A 13518-nucleotide genomic window follows, 5' to 3' on the forward strand; every position below is an offset into this window, starting at 1 on the left:
TTTTGGAATATTAAGTCAAAAGTTTTGTCAGCAATGGTGCAGAAGTCACTGGATCATCTCATTTTGTATTAAATATGCATATTATATCCTGGGCAAGGCACCTTGATCCACTGCTCGGGCTTGTGTTCACTACTCACTGGATGTGTAAATCTAGAGGACACATTTTGGGTATCTGACAAATATAGGTAACCTTCACTTTCAGTGTTGATGTGTTGATTGTCGAGTGCCAGATAAACACAGTGACAGCGATGCAGAGAAAAAGGTTAAAGTCGTCAGGTGCCCAATAGGAAAAGAAGAAAAGAAGAAGAGGAGAAAAGAGCAAAAGATAAAGGTATGGAACTACGCTCTCTCTGTATGATTACGGTGACGTTATCCATGTCATCAATGAAGGGCTGATGTTAATGGTTGGTAACGTTACCTCTTACGTTTGTTAGCCGTCTTGCTATGATGCTTGCTATGCTTATACAAGAATAATTCTGTCTTAACTCAACAAACACGAGATCTCAGTTCACCATAAGATTGTACTTTGCAACAAAACTGTTACAAGTAGTTATTATTTATTTCCATCATTGGGGTTAATGTTGAGCGCTGTAATTAGCCAACGAAATTAACATATGTGTAGGAAGTTTCAAAGACGAACTTTTGGTATAACTCTGTTGTGACAAAGAATATAATTCGAGGCAGTAACCAAGGAGCTAATTGTTCCTCCCTTAGATTTCATTATTATAGCAAGTAATGCGTCATGACAGACATTTGGCATGTGAGGGCATGTTTATTTAAATTTGCAGTTCATAAGAGTTACTTCCCTCACCTGGCATCCAAATCCATCAGCCTCCTTGAACTTATCACTTTTATGCATGATAAGGATCTATGGCAGATATACCCCATCTTTTGGACTGATGTCAGGATTGCACTCACTCTCACAGTCACTGTGGCTCAATCAGAGGGAAGCTTTTCAAAAGTTGATCAAGTCGTACCTGAGGTCACCATGTCTCAGGAACGGCTCACTGGCCTTACTATCATCAGTATCAATCACTCAATGGGGAGCAGATTTCGTATGATGACATTAGTGATGATTTTGCATCAAGGAAGGCCAGAAAGGTCAGGTTTTAGTTTGTGTTTTCTGTTAGTGCAATAGTGTAATAATTAGATTTGCTTTTGTGTGATTTGTGTGATGAAGGATTTGTGCTATTTTGAATATTTATTCTATATTTTATTTTATATATTATTGTTGTTCTCCGCTCGTGTTACATCATGATTGTACATATGTTGCCACTTTTATGTATGTAGAGTATATTTAAGTTCTGATAACTTATACAGTTTTGTGCAGAATTTTGTTTTTAAAGTGTTCTGTTGAAGAATTTGTGCAATTGAGAAATATAAGCTTTTCTTACACTTATTTTGTTATGGTAAAACATGGCTGAATGTGCAAAATTTTGTTTTTGTTTTTTTCTCGGATGGGTGGGGGGGCACCCAGGGGGGATCTCGCCCGGAGAGTGATTCAATGTAGAACCGCCACTGCCCATCATTCAGCTCTGGCCTTGTAAAAAAGAACCATGGTTTGGTTACAGTAATTGCAGCTACCATGAGAAGGGTCTAGCTGCAGACCAGATGCACTCTCAGGCAAGATGCACTGTCAGCGGCGCATGCGCACTCCGACACATGCAGTCTCAGCCGCGCATGCGCACTCAAACAAACGCACTGTCAGACACGTGTGTGAATTAAATGCACCTACAGGCCAATTATAAGTATATTTATTAAATATTCAATTTATTTATTTATTTATTCTCATACAAGATTAAGTCGAAGTAAAAGTGTTATTATGAATTATTTGACAAATATAATCGAAAACGTACTTTAACATTATCAGACGAATGTTGTAAGTATATTGATTTCATTCATACAGTATTAGATAGATGTAAAGTATCGTTTTAATATATAAGATAATGTTTTCGAAACCTAACTTAATCCTTATAATCAATGGTAGATATATCGCATCTATGATACTTGGTTAACGATACATGTTCTTCATACAGTAATTTATTGAAGAACTAACGTTATCTAAATTAATTTTGTAGCGTTGCTTGAAAACTCACAGGAAAGTTTGTAGGTGACCTGCACTATATAGTTATTTTTTTGACAATGTGTTTCTCAAAATTATTCAATATGACGTTGAAATCTATCAAATATAGGGATGTAACGATTCACTCAGCTCACGATGCGATTTATTCAAGATTTATTTTTACAAAATGAACAACTTCCCTTGTATTATTTCTAAAATGCTTCACGTTTCTTTGTATAATAAATTATTTTTTATTTCAAACAACAAAACTAACCTGCAATATTAAAACAAATTAATATTAGAACAATTATTTTTATATAAACAAACTATATATATATAAACTATAATATATATATATATATAGTATGTCTATATAATAAAACTTTATCATTAAACCATTGATTAACAAGCACCTGTTTATTGTAGAATGAGACATTTATGTATATATGTGAGTTTGTTTATATTTTTAGGGTGGAAGATTACGTGTACAAGAAAAGGTTTTATTTAGTTATGTATTTTCATTATTAGTGCAGATGCACATTAATGTATTTCAGCTATAATTATAATAAATACCTGGCCTTGAACTGAACCACCAGTATTCACGGTACTCTTAAAAAGCAGTAACCTTCACATTTCATTAATAGAATCTTACAGTTCACCTTGTGAAATACGTTAGAGCGTGCATGGGACGAGTGCGCATGCTGACAGTGCATGTGTCTGACAGTGCATCTCGTCTGCAGCCAGATGCTATTGGCTACCATTGGAAATCCGTGGATTTTCCTAACGGACGCGCAAGCTTAACTTCAAAGTCTACTCATGATGGAGCAGATTTCACTTTATTTTTTATTTTGTAGCTATTAAGCGTTGGTAATGCGCGACTGTGATGCAGAAAGGAAACAGATGCGCACAGACATAGATTTTATAATAATTGCGATTTCTAGTGTAAATTAATACTCCTCCAAAAAAGGTATGTTAAACTTAAACTTGTAATGAGGGACGACGGACTGTCGCTTCATAATAACCAGGGCAGTCCATACCCCCGTGCTAATGGTACAGCCCACATTGCAAAGAAAAAGTTAAAAAGATGAAAATTGGTTAGTTTCGGTAATTTTTTTTTTCTTTAAATTATCGTTTGTTGAGTCACAATTTAGCAAAATTAACAAAAAGGACAAAAATCCATTGACAAAGTTACATCCCAAAAATTAAAAACAGAAATTTCGGATCAATTTTTCATTTTTGAATTTGCATTGCTTTAGGTCCGTTTGCACACGGACCTAAAGAACCAAGCTGTTTTCCATTGCTGAATTTGGCAGCCGGAGCTGTAGACATGAATCCAACAGGTCCTCCAATCCAAACCAAACAGTTTACAAAATATACAACAATAAGTATATGCCCACGACTACTTAATATTTAGACAAAGTTTGATCACAACACAATTTTTTTAAACATTCGCATATATGCTGTAACTTCTTCTATCGTTACTTTTGACCTCTGATTTACACTGAACGATCCTCCTGGCTAGCGTTATTCTGCTTGCCTGAGCCGGTGCCTAAGATAAAACAAAAAAACATATGTTTGTTACCACACCATCTTTCTTAGGAAATAACGCTGTATAACAAGACACGTTCACAATGAGAGCTATTGATACATAGAAAGACAAAACTTACTCTCTGAACATGAGCATCTCTGTTGTTTTTCCTTCTCCTGTCAAAGTAACACATCACATGTTTTGTTTGAAGTTTATTAACGACCAAATTAATAGAGCTGAAAGTTTTTTCCAAATTATTTAATTTCTTTTACATTAGAAGAGCCAATAGAATAAGGCCAGATAATAAAAATCACACATTCAAGTGTGATACACATATACTGCGGCACTTCCATTGAAAATATGTTTTGATGTCTCACCTGTAAATGCAGATGATGAAGCCGATCATCAGACAGACCATAATAACTCCAGCACATGAGATGAGGATGTAGAGTAATAGTTGCTTGAGTGACTCTGGTGTGTTTTCTGTGAAACAAACCAAACAATTCTGTTCTCATATCAGTCAATCAACCCTCAGAACGATGAAAATCCAGCAAAGAAATCCTTGAGTAACCTGTGGAGTAACCTGTGACTGTTAATATCCATCTCATTGATGTTTTAGTATTATAACAGGAATAGTTTCCAGCATCAGATGTTTGTATTTGATTTATTTTCAGTTCAGTTGGATCTGCTGGACTGATATACATCCTATCTGAAGTAAAGTTTGTCATATTTCTGTTATAAAATGAGTCGACACTAAAAATAACAGTGTTGTTCATTTTCCATGTGATATCTTCATTCTGAGGAGTTGTGTTGCAGTGAAGTGTCACTGTGTCTCCTTCATAGACAGTTGTGTAGACATGATGATGAATCTTTGCAACACTGGAATCAGAATCTGAAGAAAAGACACACAAGACCTCAGTCACTGAATGTTCTATAATAAAAGCTCAACAACAGACATAAAACTAAACAAATCAAATCTTAAGAATATAATAAAGTGATTCACATTAAACTGTACCTGCATGAGTCAGTAAAGTAAGAAAGACGCAGAGATTCAGGTGAAGGATCCTGGTTTGTGAAATCTTCATGATGAGAACAGCAGTAGTATGAGACAGAAATCAAGCTCTTGTTCAGCTTGTGAAAGATCTCATGATCTTCTGATGAGAATCTACAGAAAGAGGATGTGGTTACACACCACTGAGAAAAAACTAAGCTCAGTGTGAAGGCTGATGCTTTATTTTCTATTCTTTCTGTTCATTTACCTTAACAATATACTGTTACAGCAGCAGCATCTGTAGTTGTATCATTACATTCAGCTCTTTTACAATTCTGTATTTTGATTTTCAAAGTCCAAAGATGTTATGTATCTGGATAATATGCAGGCAAGGACCAAAGATCTGTCCTTCCATTGAGTTAAACATGTAAAATAAAGGCTCAAAGAACCAAAAAAATTGTGTGGAAACTCATTCTGTAGGATGATCTGTTTACACGTAAACTATATATGGAAACAAGTTTTGCACCTTAACCACAGGGCATCAGTGTCATATGCCTTACGCCCAGTTTCATATAGGTCAAAGGCTCTACAAAAAGTCATTTTAAATCTTTATTGTCAACAAAACATTTGTACCATAGCACAACAACAAGCCTTTCTATATAAAAAACAAAACACATCTTATGCTTTAGACTGTAGTCAGTACAGTTTGGTACAACAACTGTCTCTCATACAAAACTGTTACGAAGGCAACGTGTTTATCAGTGAGTTATATGAAGCCTACATATTTCTGGTTAAATTTGTCTTTTTTTAGCCATAGCAAATATACTTTACCAGCGGTCACCAGTGGCAAATTCCGACGCCGTTTTAGTGCCACGTTAAAAAAAAAAAAAGATATTGAGAATAAAGTTGAAATGTTATGAGAATAAAGTCGAAATGTTACGAGATTAAAGTCGAAATGTTACGAGATGTTCGTAACATTTCGACTTTAATCTCGAAATCTTTTTTTTTTTTTTACGTGGCAATAAAACGTCGTCGTAGATAATAGCAAATAATATTGACTGAACTAATAAAGATGAGTGAATGTAATCTTATTGTAACTTTAGTTTAGCGATGAGCTCCATTGCTTAAATACGTGACTGTGGTTCCTGTGGTTCTTGAAAAGAACATAAAAACCAGCCAAGCTGTTCGTTCAACTACCCCAGGGACCCTTTGTGGAAAACTTGATTTAAAATTTTTAATTGACAACTTGAAAAGTGAGTATTGTACATGCCAATGTGCACTCGCAGCCCCAATGTGAAAATAAAGTGAAATCTAAACTTGAAAGCTGAGATTTCAAAAATCACACCGTCCCCTAATGGCAGCAAAATCTCAATAAATGGATCTGGGGATGAGTTTTTAAATAATTGCAGTTTTGAATTATAGCGGAACCCTCAAACGTATGTATACCATGCATTATTCTGTCATATGTAAGAACTATAAATAATAAAGTAATTAGGGATTCACCGATGTATCGGCCGCCGATATGAATCGGCCGATATTTGATTAATTTAACTCCATTGGCATATCGGCAATAGCATGAAAAAGGTTGATACTGATAGTTTATTAGGGCCCTTTGATTTGCGTGATGCAGAATACACAGATGTAAAGTAGCAAACACCCCAGAAAGTAGCACTGAACAGCTTATAAAATTCAAATTGTGCAATGAATAGTGCTAATAATTATTCAGCTGCTGTCTAAATATCCGATCTTCTTGTTCTGCGTGTGAATGAGTGGTTTGGTTTTGTGTACTGTAGTGTGCTCTTAGCATCTGCTGTACGCGAACAAATAAACTGACTCAGTGCTGCTTTGTTTACCTCAGGCGCATCTTATCGTTTCATTTGAGAGAAGCTGCTGTCAAACTTTGCTGCAAGCCGTCAAAATAAAAGTCCATTTAATCACATGACAAAACTGCTACAATTTTTTTACAAAACTAGTAAGTAAATGTATTTATACTTAAAATAGAAAGATAAAAAAAATTAAGGTACTGATTATATTAACATAGTTGTACACCACTAAATAAAGGGAAAACACAGAATACAGAAAAATTGAAAAAAAACGGATTATGATTTATGAAAAATAATTACTCTAACTACCAACAGCACATACTTTATTTAAATTTATTAAAGAAATTCTCGATTTTATGTCAAATTTGAGTTATGTTTTTTTAATAGAATTTTTGTATAGAAAAAAAATCACCTTTGAAGACTGTCATTTTAGCTTATTGTATTTTCATCTTAACTTACATTTAGGCACATTTACACTTGTGCCTCTCTTAAATTGTTAAATGGATCCAATTCATGCTCAATAAAATAAATTGAATACAGAAACACTAGCTTACATCGTGTAGTACGGAATCCAATTGACCAGTATCGGAATCAGCCGACAGTTGCCAAAAATATCCTATCGCAGCATCACTAACAGTAATGTTTTGCTTCAGTTAGGCTAATGTAAAGATTTAATGAAGGCCTATGTGACAGTAAATGTTTTAGTATTCTTATGGCCGAGACTCGAACTTGGGTCACCAGTATTAGTGGTGCACTTTTTAGACCCTTTCCACTGTGGAATGGGGAACCCAAAGGGAGACGAAAAATCGACTCTCCTGACAGATAAAATAGGCTCATACTGACCAATACAGTGTAGATTTTTAATTGCTGTTTAAATAATTAAGTGAAGGCCTCGCCAACAAAATCAGTGTTTAAATGATAAAACACATGATAGAGAATAAAATAGGGTACAAGGAAGAAAAGGAGAGAGTGAAGAAGAAGTAAGAACATACACAGTGGATGAAAGTGAAGAAACTAAAGAACAAATTGATTTTGGAGACTCAGACTCAAGCTCTCGCAGGAGTATTTGAAATATTTTATGTTGATGGCAACAGAGAGGGACGTCCTCTTCTCTCTTGATTCTTATGTGATAATTGACAAAATTGCAGAGAAAAGTGAATTGTTTTCTAAGCTTCTTCTGTAGGGCCTGGTATGTAATGCACCTCTTGAAGAAACATTGAAAACTCTATATAGTTACAGCAAAATATGTGAAACGTAAGTATTCATGTAACGGGAGGAGAACACTGACTGTTTGACAACTGGTGAGGGTGAGTTAATGTCTATCAGGTGTACATGTGTATCTGCAAGTCTTTGTTTGCTGGTGTGTCCAATGTTACTGATGAGTCAGTGGTACAAAGCGATTGGTAGATCTACTGAATATAAGAATCAACATACAGTCCTTTCGGCCCCTCCTTGACGTTGTGAGACGCCGTGACGACACAAGCTTGACCGCCTTCGTGCCGATTTATTGTGTATTCGACTCAACACATGCAGTGACGACGATCGCGATTGAGTCCTTGCAGCGAGAGGCCCACGATAACACTCATTCATTCACATTTAGGGAAGAGTGGGCATTCTTATTGTTTAGGAAAGAGTGGGCACCGACGCGTGTTTATTTGGGACTGATTGCCCTTCCTTGGTCTGACAGTTCCGGTTTTCCCGCTGATCTCGTGTCCTGGAAATCGCCGGAGCCGGGACTTGTGTGTCGGTGTCGCTTACGAGCGCCAAGTGGAATGGGGTCGTGAGTGACGAGACTGTTGACTGTGTTCGACGAAACTCTGCTTTTATGCATAATATAATCGTGATGTTTTGCTTGTTTAAACTTCTCTGTCTAGTGAGATATTGGCTGCTCGCCTATAGGTTTTATTTTTCAACTGTTTTATATGCGAGTCGTTTTTAAGGCTACTATACTGATCAAACTAATTTAGTTATATCCTTATTCCTAATGTGGGGTTTAAGTTGAAGTGTTTACACCAGTACATTTTTAAACTTGCTATTTGCCCTTTCTGTGTAAATCTCACCTGTGATTGGGTGCTTTTGCATATGACTTTATTGGTGTGTTAGCCCCTCTTATTAATCGCTGTCTAGCCAGGGGGCGCCAGATTGTAACATAACTCCTAGCCCTTGAATTTAAGTCATATCAATGTTTTCACCTTATGTGTACAATTACGCTTAGTTTTTTAAATTGTTGTATAAATACATTTTTTATTTTTATAAGAGCTTTGGTGTAAGTCTGTTACTTGTGTATAACAAGGGTAGAATTCCTGCGTGTGTCGGAGTTCCCACACTACATTCATTTTCCCATCAGAATAATAAATAAAACCCTTTTGTTATTTAGACTGATAACAAATAATTTGCCATTTTCTTATTTATTATTCAGACATATTCACAGTGTGTGTATGAGTAGTGGGCCGGTCCAGATGAAGTCTAGGGTCGAATTTCTGTCCCAGTGCTGCCCACTGCTATGATTGGATAGCTGTTTGCGTAGCAGCCATTTGTGAATTTGGTTATAGACTTAACGTGAGGTTACACATTCGCCCTATTTGCACGGGATTAGTATTATCTGGGGACCTCGCGTTACAATTGATGTCTTAATTCATGACTTCTTTAAACTGAAGATTTATTGATACACAATGTTTGTGTATGTGAGGAGAAAAAAAATTGCAACGCGCTGTCAATAAATCTCTCATGAACATCTTCATGACTGTTTAAATTGAGGTGCTATTGATGCTAGAAACGTGAAAGACACTTTGTTGACGGTCCCTAAATTCACAAATGTCCAACGTCAAGCCAACATTCAGCATCATGTCTACACAACTGTATATGAAGGAGACACAGTGACACTTCACTGCAACACAACTCCTCAGAATGAAGATATCTCATGGAAAATGAACAACACTGTTATTTTTAGTGTCGACTCATTTTATAACAGAAATATGACAAACTTTACTTCAGATAGGATGTATATCAGTCCAGCAGATCCAATTGAACTGAAAATAAATCAAATACAAACATCTGATGCTGGAAACTATTCCTGTTATAATACTAAAGCATCAATGAGATGGATATTAACATTCACAGGTTACTCCACAGGTTACTCAAGGATTTCTTTGACTATTTTTTTGTGTAAAAATAGTGAGGGCTGGTTTACTGATAAGATTTAACTTGATTCTTTTGTGTCTCACAGAAAACAGACCAGAATCACAACTACTTCACACAATCCGCACATGTGCTGGAGTTATTATGGTCTGTCTGATGATCGGCTTCATCATTTGCATTCACATGTGAGACATCAACACATGACGGACACATGAGGACATTGGAAAAGAGAGATCCATGACTATGATTGTATTGATCCTAAAGAAGGTTTAGACCCCAGTTTACTCATGAAGTCGGTCACACCTGATGTCTCTTCATCAGGAAGATGACTGTGTCCCTTACTCAAAGATCGCTAGTTAAGACTTCAGATCAAACAGGACACACAATAGATTTCCTGTTCATCTATATTTATGTTAGTATTATTTTGTAGTTATATTTTATATTTGTTTGATAATGCATTGAGCATTAATATGTGAAATCATAGCATAATGTGCCAGAGAACAGTCGCTCAGAACATTGGTATTGCTTTGGTTTGTTTTGTAGGCTTCTTACTGAATAGTTGTCGGTTCAAAACCCAAGAATATTGTGATCATTATGATTTTTAAATAAGACCCAGAAGTTTTTATCGAACATAATATATGTATTTCAATAATCCCTCCGTTTGTAGGAATGTTTGGCATAAACTGTCAGAAAGTGATCAAATAAAAAATCGGATTATTTGTGATAAAATTACTCACAGATACTAAACGCAAGTTCTGTTTTTAATAAAGCAACAAATGATCAAAAGATTAAATAAACATATGCCAGCGTGGGGTAGACTGAAGCAGGTTGTAAAAAGCTGAATTCTAAAACACATTTACTGTATAAAAACAATAATTTATCTACATTTTATGTAGGCAACAGCAGGTCATTAAACAATTCTATTATTTGTATTGTTTTTTGCCAGTACAAGAACTTTAAATGAAGATGTTTTTGACCACTCTGAAATTATTTCCATGTATTCAATTATTTTTGTTTTGCAGTAATACCATGTATTCTATATTTGATCATTTTCCAGTTTTTATGATTCTATATAATGTCTACGTCTAGTTGTCATTCAACCAGATTCTCCAATCACAGAAAAGCCCCATTTTACAGCTTTACACAATCTGCAGCACAACAACCACAGGACCACCTGAATGACTTCCCCTTTATACATTTCTTATAGATGTTGTGTGTTTGTTGTTGTGGATTAGTTAAGTGTTTAAAAAAGATGAAATAAATGGAGATGTATTACAGATTTTAATTGAGTCATGGGATTGTTGTCATATGATAAAGTCAGAATCACACATTACAGAATCTAGCTAATGTTTCTGTTAAAACTATAGGTTGCACCGATAATCATTTAACACTGGAAGTATTGATCGATATATAGGCTAGTATCTTAATATTAATATAACATTTTCTGAGACCAAAACAAATAGAAAAAAGGGAAAAACTGCTTTTATTTGTAAACATTCACTGCAGAAAACAAGTTAGCCATTAGTTCTCTTTCTTCAATTAAATTGTGTACCATCCCTTCTCTACACTAAAGATTCTTTAACTATTAAACTGTTCTGGTATGTTTATTTATTAAACTAATTATATATGTTCTTCTCAATAGCCACATGTCTAACTTGTGTTAAGAAAGAAAGCATCAGACAGCAATAGGCTTTAAAAATGTAGCGTTTGTTCCTATAATTGACACATTTATAAATACACATTGTACCTACATTAACAATGGTTTGCTGATAACAATATGTGAATGATCATGACAAAGACAGTACTGTTCTGGATTTTAACCGTGAGCAGTGTGCAGATGAAGTGGTTTAACCAGAGGAGATGATTCATCATTTATCAGCTATAATTTATAGGCCTAAACTTTATTATATGCAGATTTCATATATTACGTGGCCACGTTGATCGTGAATTTCAGCGGCTGTTGTGCCCTCATAGATCCTGTTGTCACTCATTATTCTGCTGGCTTGTATCTGTGACCAATGCAAAATAAAACCATCACACGCTGGTTAACCATAACACTGCTGAACAGATCATGTAGAATCATTTAGTGTGAAAGAAAATATCTGTGACCTACATCTCTTCTGTTTGATGATCTTCTCCTGTCAATGAAGAATATCACATTTAAAAAAATGCAGAGACACCGAGTGAATTGAAGGATATACAGTACAGTACAGTACAGTACAAACTTTACATGATTCTCAAACTAAAAGACCCCCAGCACTACACCACTATAAAGAATACAAATATATGATTTAAATAATAATATAAAACAGGTTTATTCAAATTTCATATCTTTATATTTACAATTTATATATCTGATGAACATCTAAAACCCAGAAGCAGAAGCATTGGAGTGAGGTGTGATATCATTAGGATTTATTGAGGACTTATATTTGACTGTTTTCAAGGAATACATTTATTCTAAACAATTTGCTAAATTCATTTGTAGGGGATTTCCAAACAAAAGTGAACATCTGACTCCCTTCACAGTCTATCAAGTAGTCAAGAAAGAGTACATGCAATGGTCATTACGTGGAAAAGATAACAACACCGATTTTCATTTGTGACGATACAAATATAAACGGAACAGGATTATAAACGGGGTTAAACGGAAGTTGAGGCAATTTTGGTTAGTAGAGATATATTTAATAGTGTGTTTATTTAGAGATGCTCATGGCGTGAGTAAATGATGAGAGCGTTTCATTTTCAAGTTTTCTTTTAAGCATGAAATCTATAACGAAACAGAGCAGATCCCATAAAAATCTTTTGAGATCTAAATGTTAACATCTACCGTGGTGTGTTTTAAAGATGTTGTTCTGGTGTTGTCTTTTCACAAATAAACAAAAATATTCATGAGGTGAGTAAATGTTTATTATTTGTATTTAATGCTTGACTATAAGAGTTTGAAAGCTACTGTCCGTCCCTCATGTGTCCGTCATCTGTTGATGTCTCACCTGTAAATGCAGATGATGAAGCCGATCATCAGACAGACCATAATAACTCCAGCACATGAGATGAGGATGTAGAGTAATGGTTGCTTGAGTGACTCTGGTGGGTTTTCTGTGAAACAAACCAAACAATTCTGTTCTCATATCAGTCAATCAACCCTCAGAACGATGAAAATACAGTCAAAGAAATCCTTGAGTAACCTGTGGAGTAACCTGTGACTGTTAATATCCATCTCATTGATGTTTTAGTATTATAACAGGAATAGTTTCCAGCATCAGATGTTTGTATTTGATTTATTTTCAGTTCAGTTGGATCTGCTGGACTGATATACATCCTATCTGAAGTAAAGTTTGTCATATTTCTGTTATAAAATGAGTCGATACTAAAAATAACAGTGTTGTTCATTTTCCATGTGATATCTTCATTCTGAAGAGTTGTGTTGCAGTGAAGTGTCACTGTGTGTCCTTCATATACAGTTGTGTAGACATGATGCTGAATCTTTGCAACACTGGAATCAGAATCTGAAGAAAAGACACACAAGACCTCAGTCACTGAATGTTTTATAAGAACTGCACTGACTCATAATAAAACATAAACACCAGACAAAAAACTAAACAAATCAAATCTTAAGAATATAATAAAGTGTATCACATTAAACTTTACCTGCATGAGTCAGTAAAGTAAGAAAGACGTAGAGATGCAGGTGTAGAATCGTGGTTTGTGAAATCTTCATGATGAGAACAGCAGTAGTATGAGACTCTTCTGATGAGAGTCTACACACAGGGGATGTGGTTATACACCAGTACTGAGAAACACTGAGCACAGCCTGAAGATATTTCATAAGCTTTACTATCAACATCATTCACCTAAATACACACATCTTAAAGCAGCATTACCTGTAGCTTTATCATTACAAATTATTACACTTAATTTGTTACAATTGTGTATTTTGATTTTCAAAGACCCAGGATGGTTTGTCAAGATGCAT

General features: G+C 35.1%; 1 protein-coding gene and 1 long non-coding RNA gene across 2 annotated transcripts; both read right to left on the reverse strand.

Annotated features, from left to right (window-relative positions):
• Positions 1 to 3112: 3112 nt before the first annotated feature.
• Positions 3113 to 4686, reverse strand: LOC130427963 (uncharacterized). The gene is made up of 4 exons (XR_008907379.1): positions 4606 to 4686; positions 3968 to 4482; positions 3730 to 3766; positions 3113 to 3611 (listed from the first exon to the last, which is right to left on the reverse strand). It is a non-coding gene; the product is annotated as an uncharacterized LOC130427963 (long non-coding RNA).
• A 6577-nt stretch (positions 4687 to 11263) lies between these two features.
• LOC130427529 (uncharacterized) lies at positions 11264 to 13389 on the reverse strand. Its single transcript, XM_056755056.1, has 5 exons — positions 13194 to 13389; positions 12731 to 13051; positions 12536 to 12641; positions 11656 to 11680; positions 11264 to 11551 (listed from the first exon to the last, which is right to left on the reverse strand). The coding sequence occupies exons 1-5, from the start codon at positions 13387 to 13389 to the stop codon at positions 11447 to 11449; spliced, it is 753 nt and encodes a 250-aa protein (XP_056611034.1). The 3' UTR covers positions 11264 to 11446.
• Between the last annotated feature and the right edge of the window lie 129 nt (positions 13390 to 13518).

The sequence above is a fragment of the Triplophysa dalaica genome, chromosome 8, assembly GCF_015846415.1.
Source record: "Triplophysa dalaica isolate WHDGS20190420 chromosome 8, ASM1584641v1, whole genome shotgun sequence".
Taxonomy (NCBI): domain Eukaryota; kingdom Metazoa; phylum Chordata; class Actinopteri; order Cypriniformes; family Nemacheilidae; genus Triplophysa; species Triplophysa dalaica.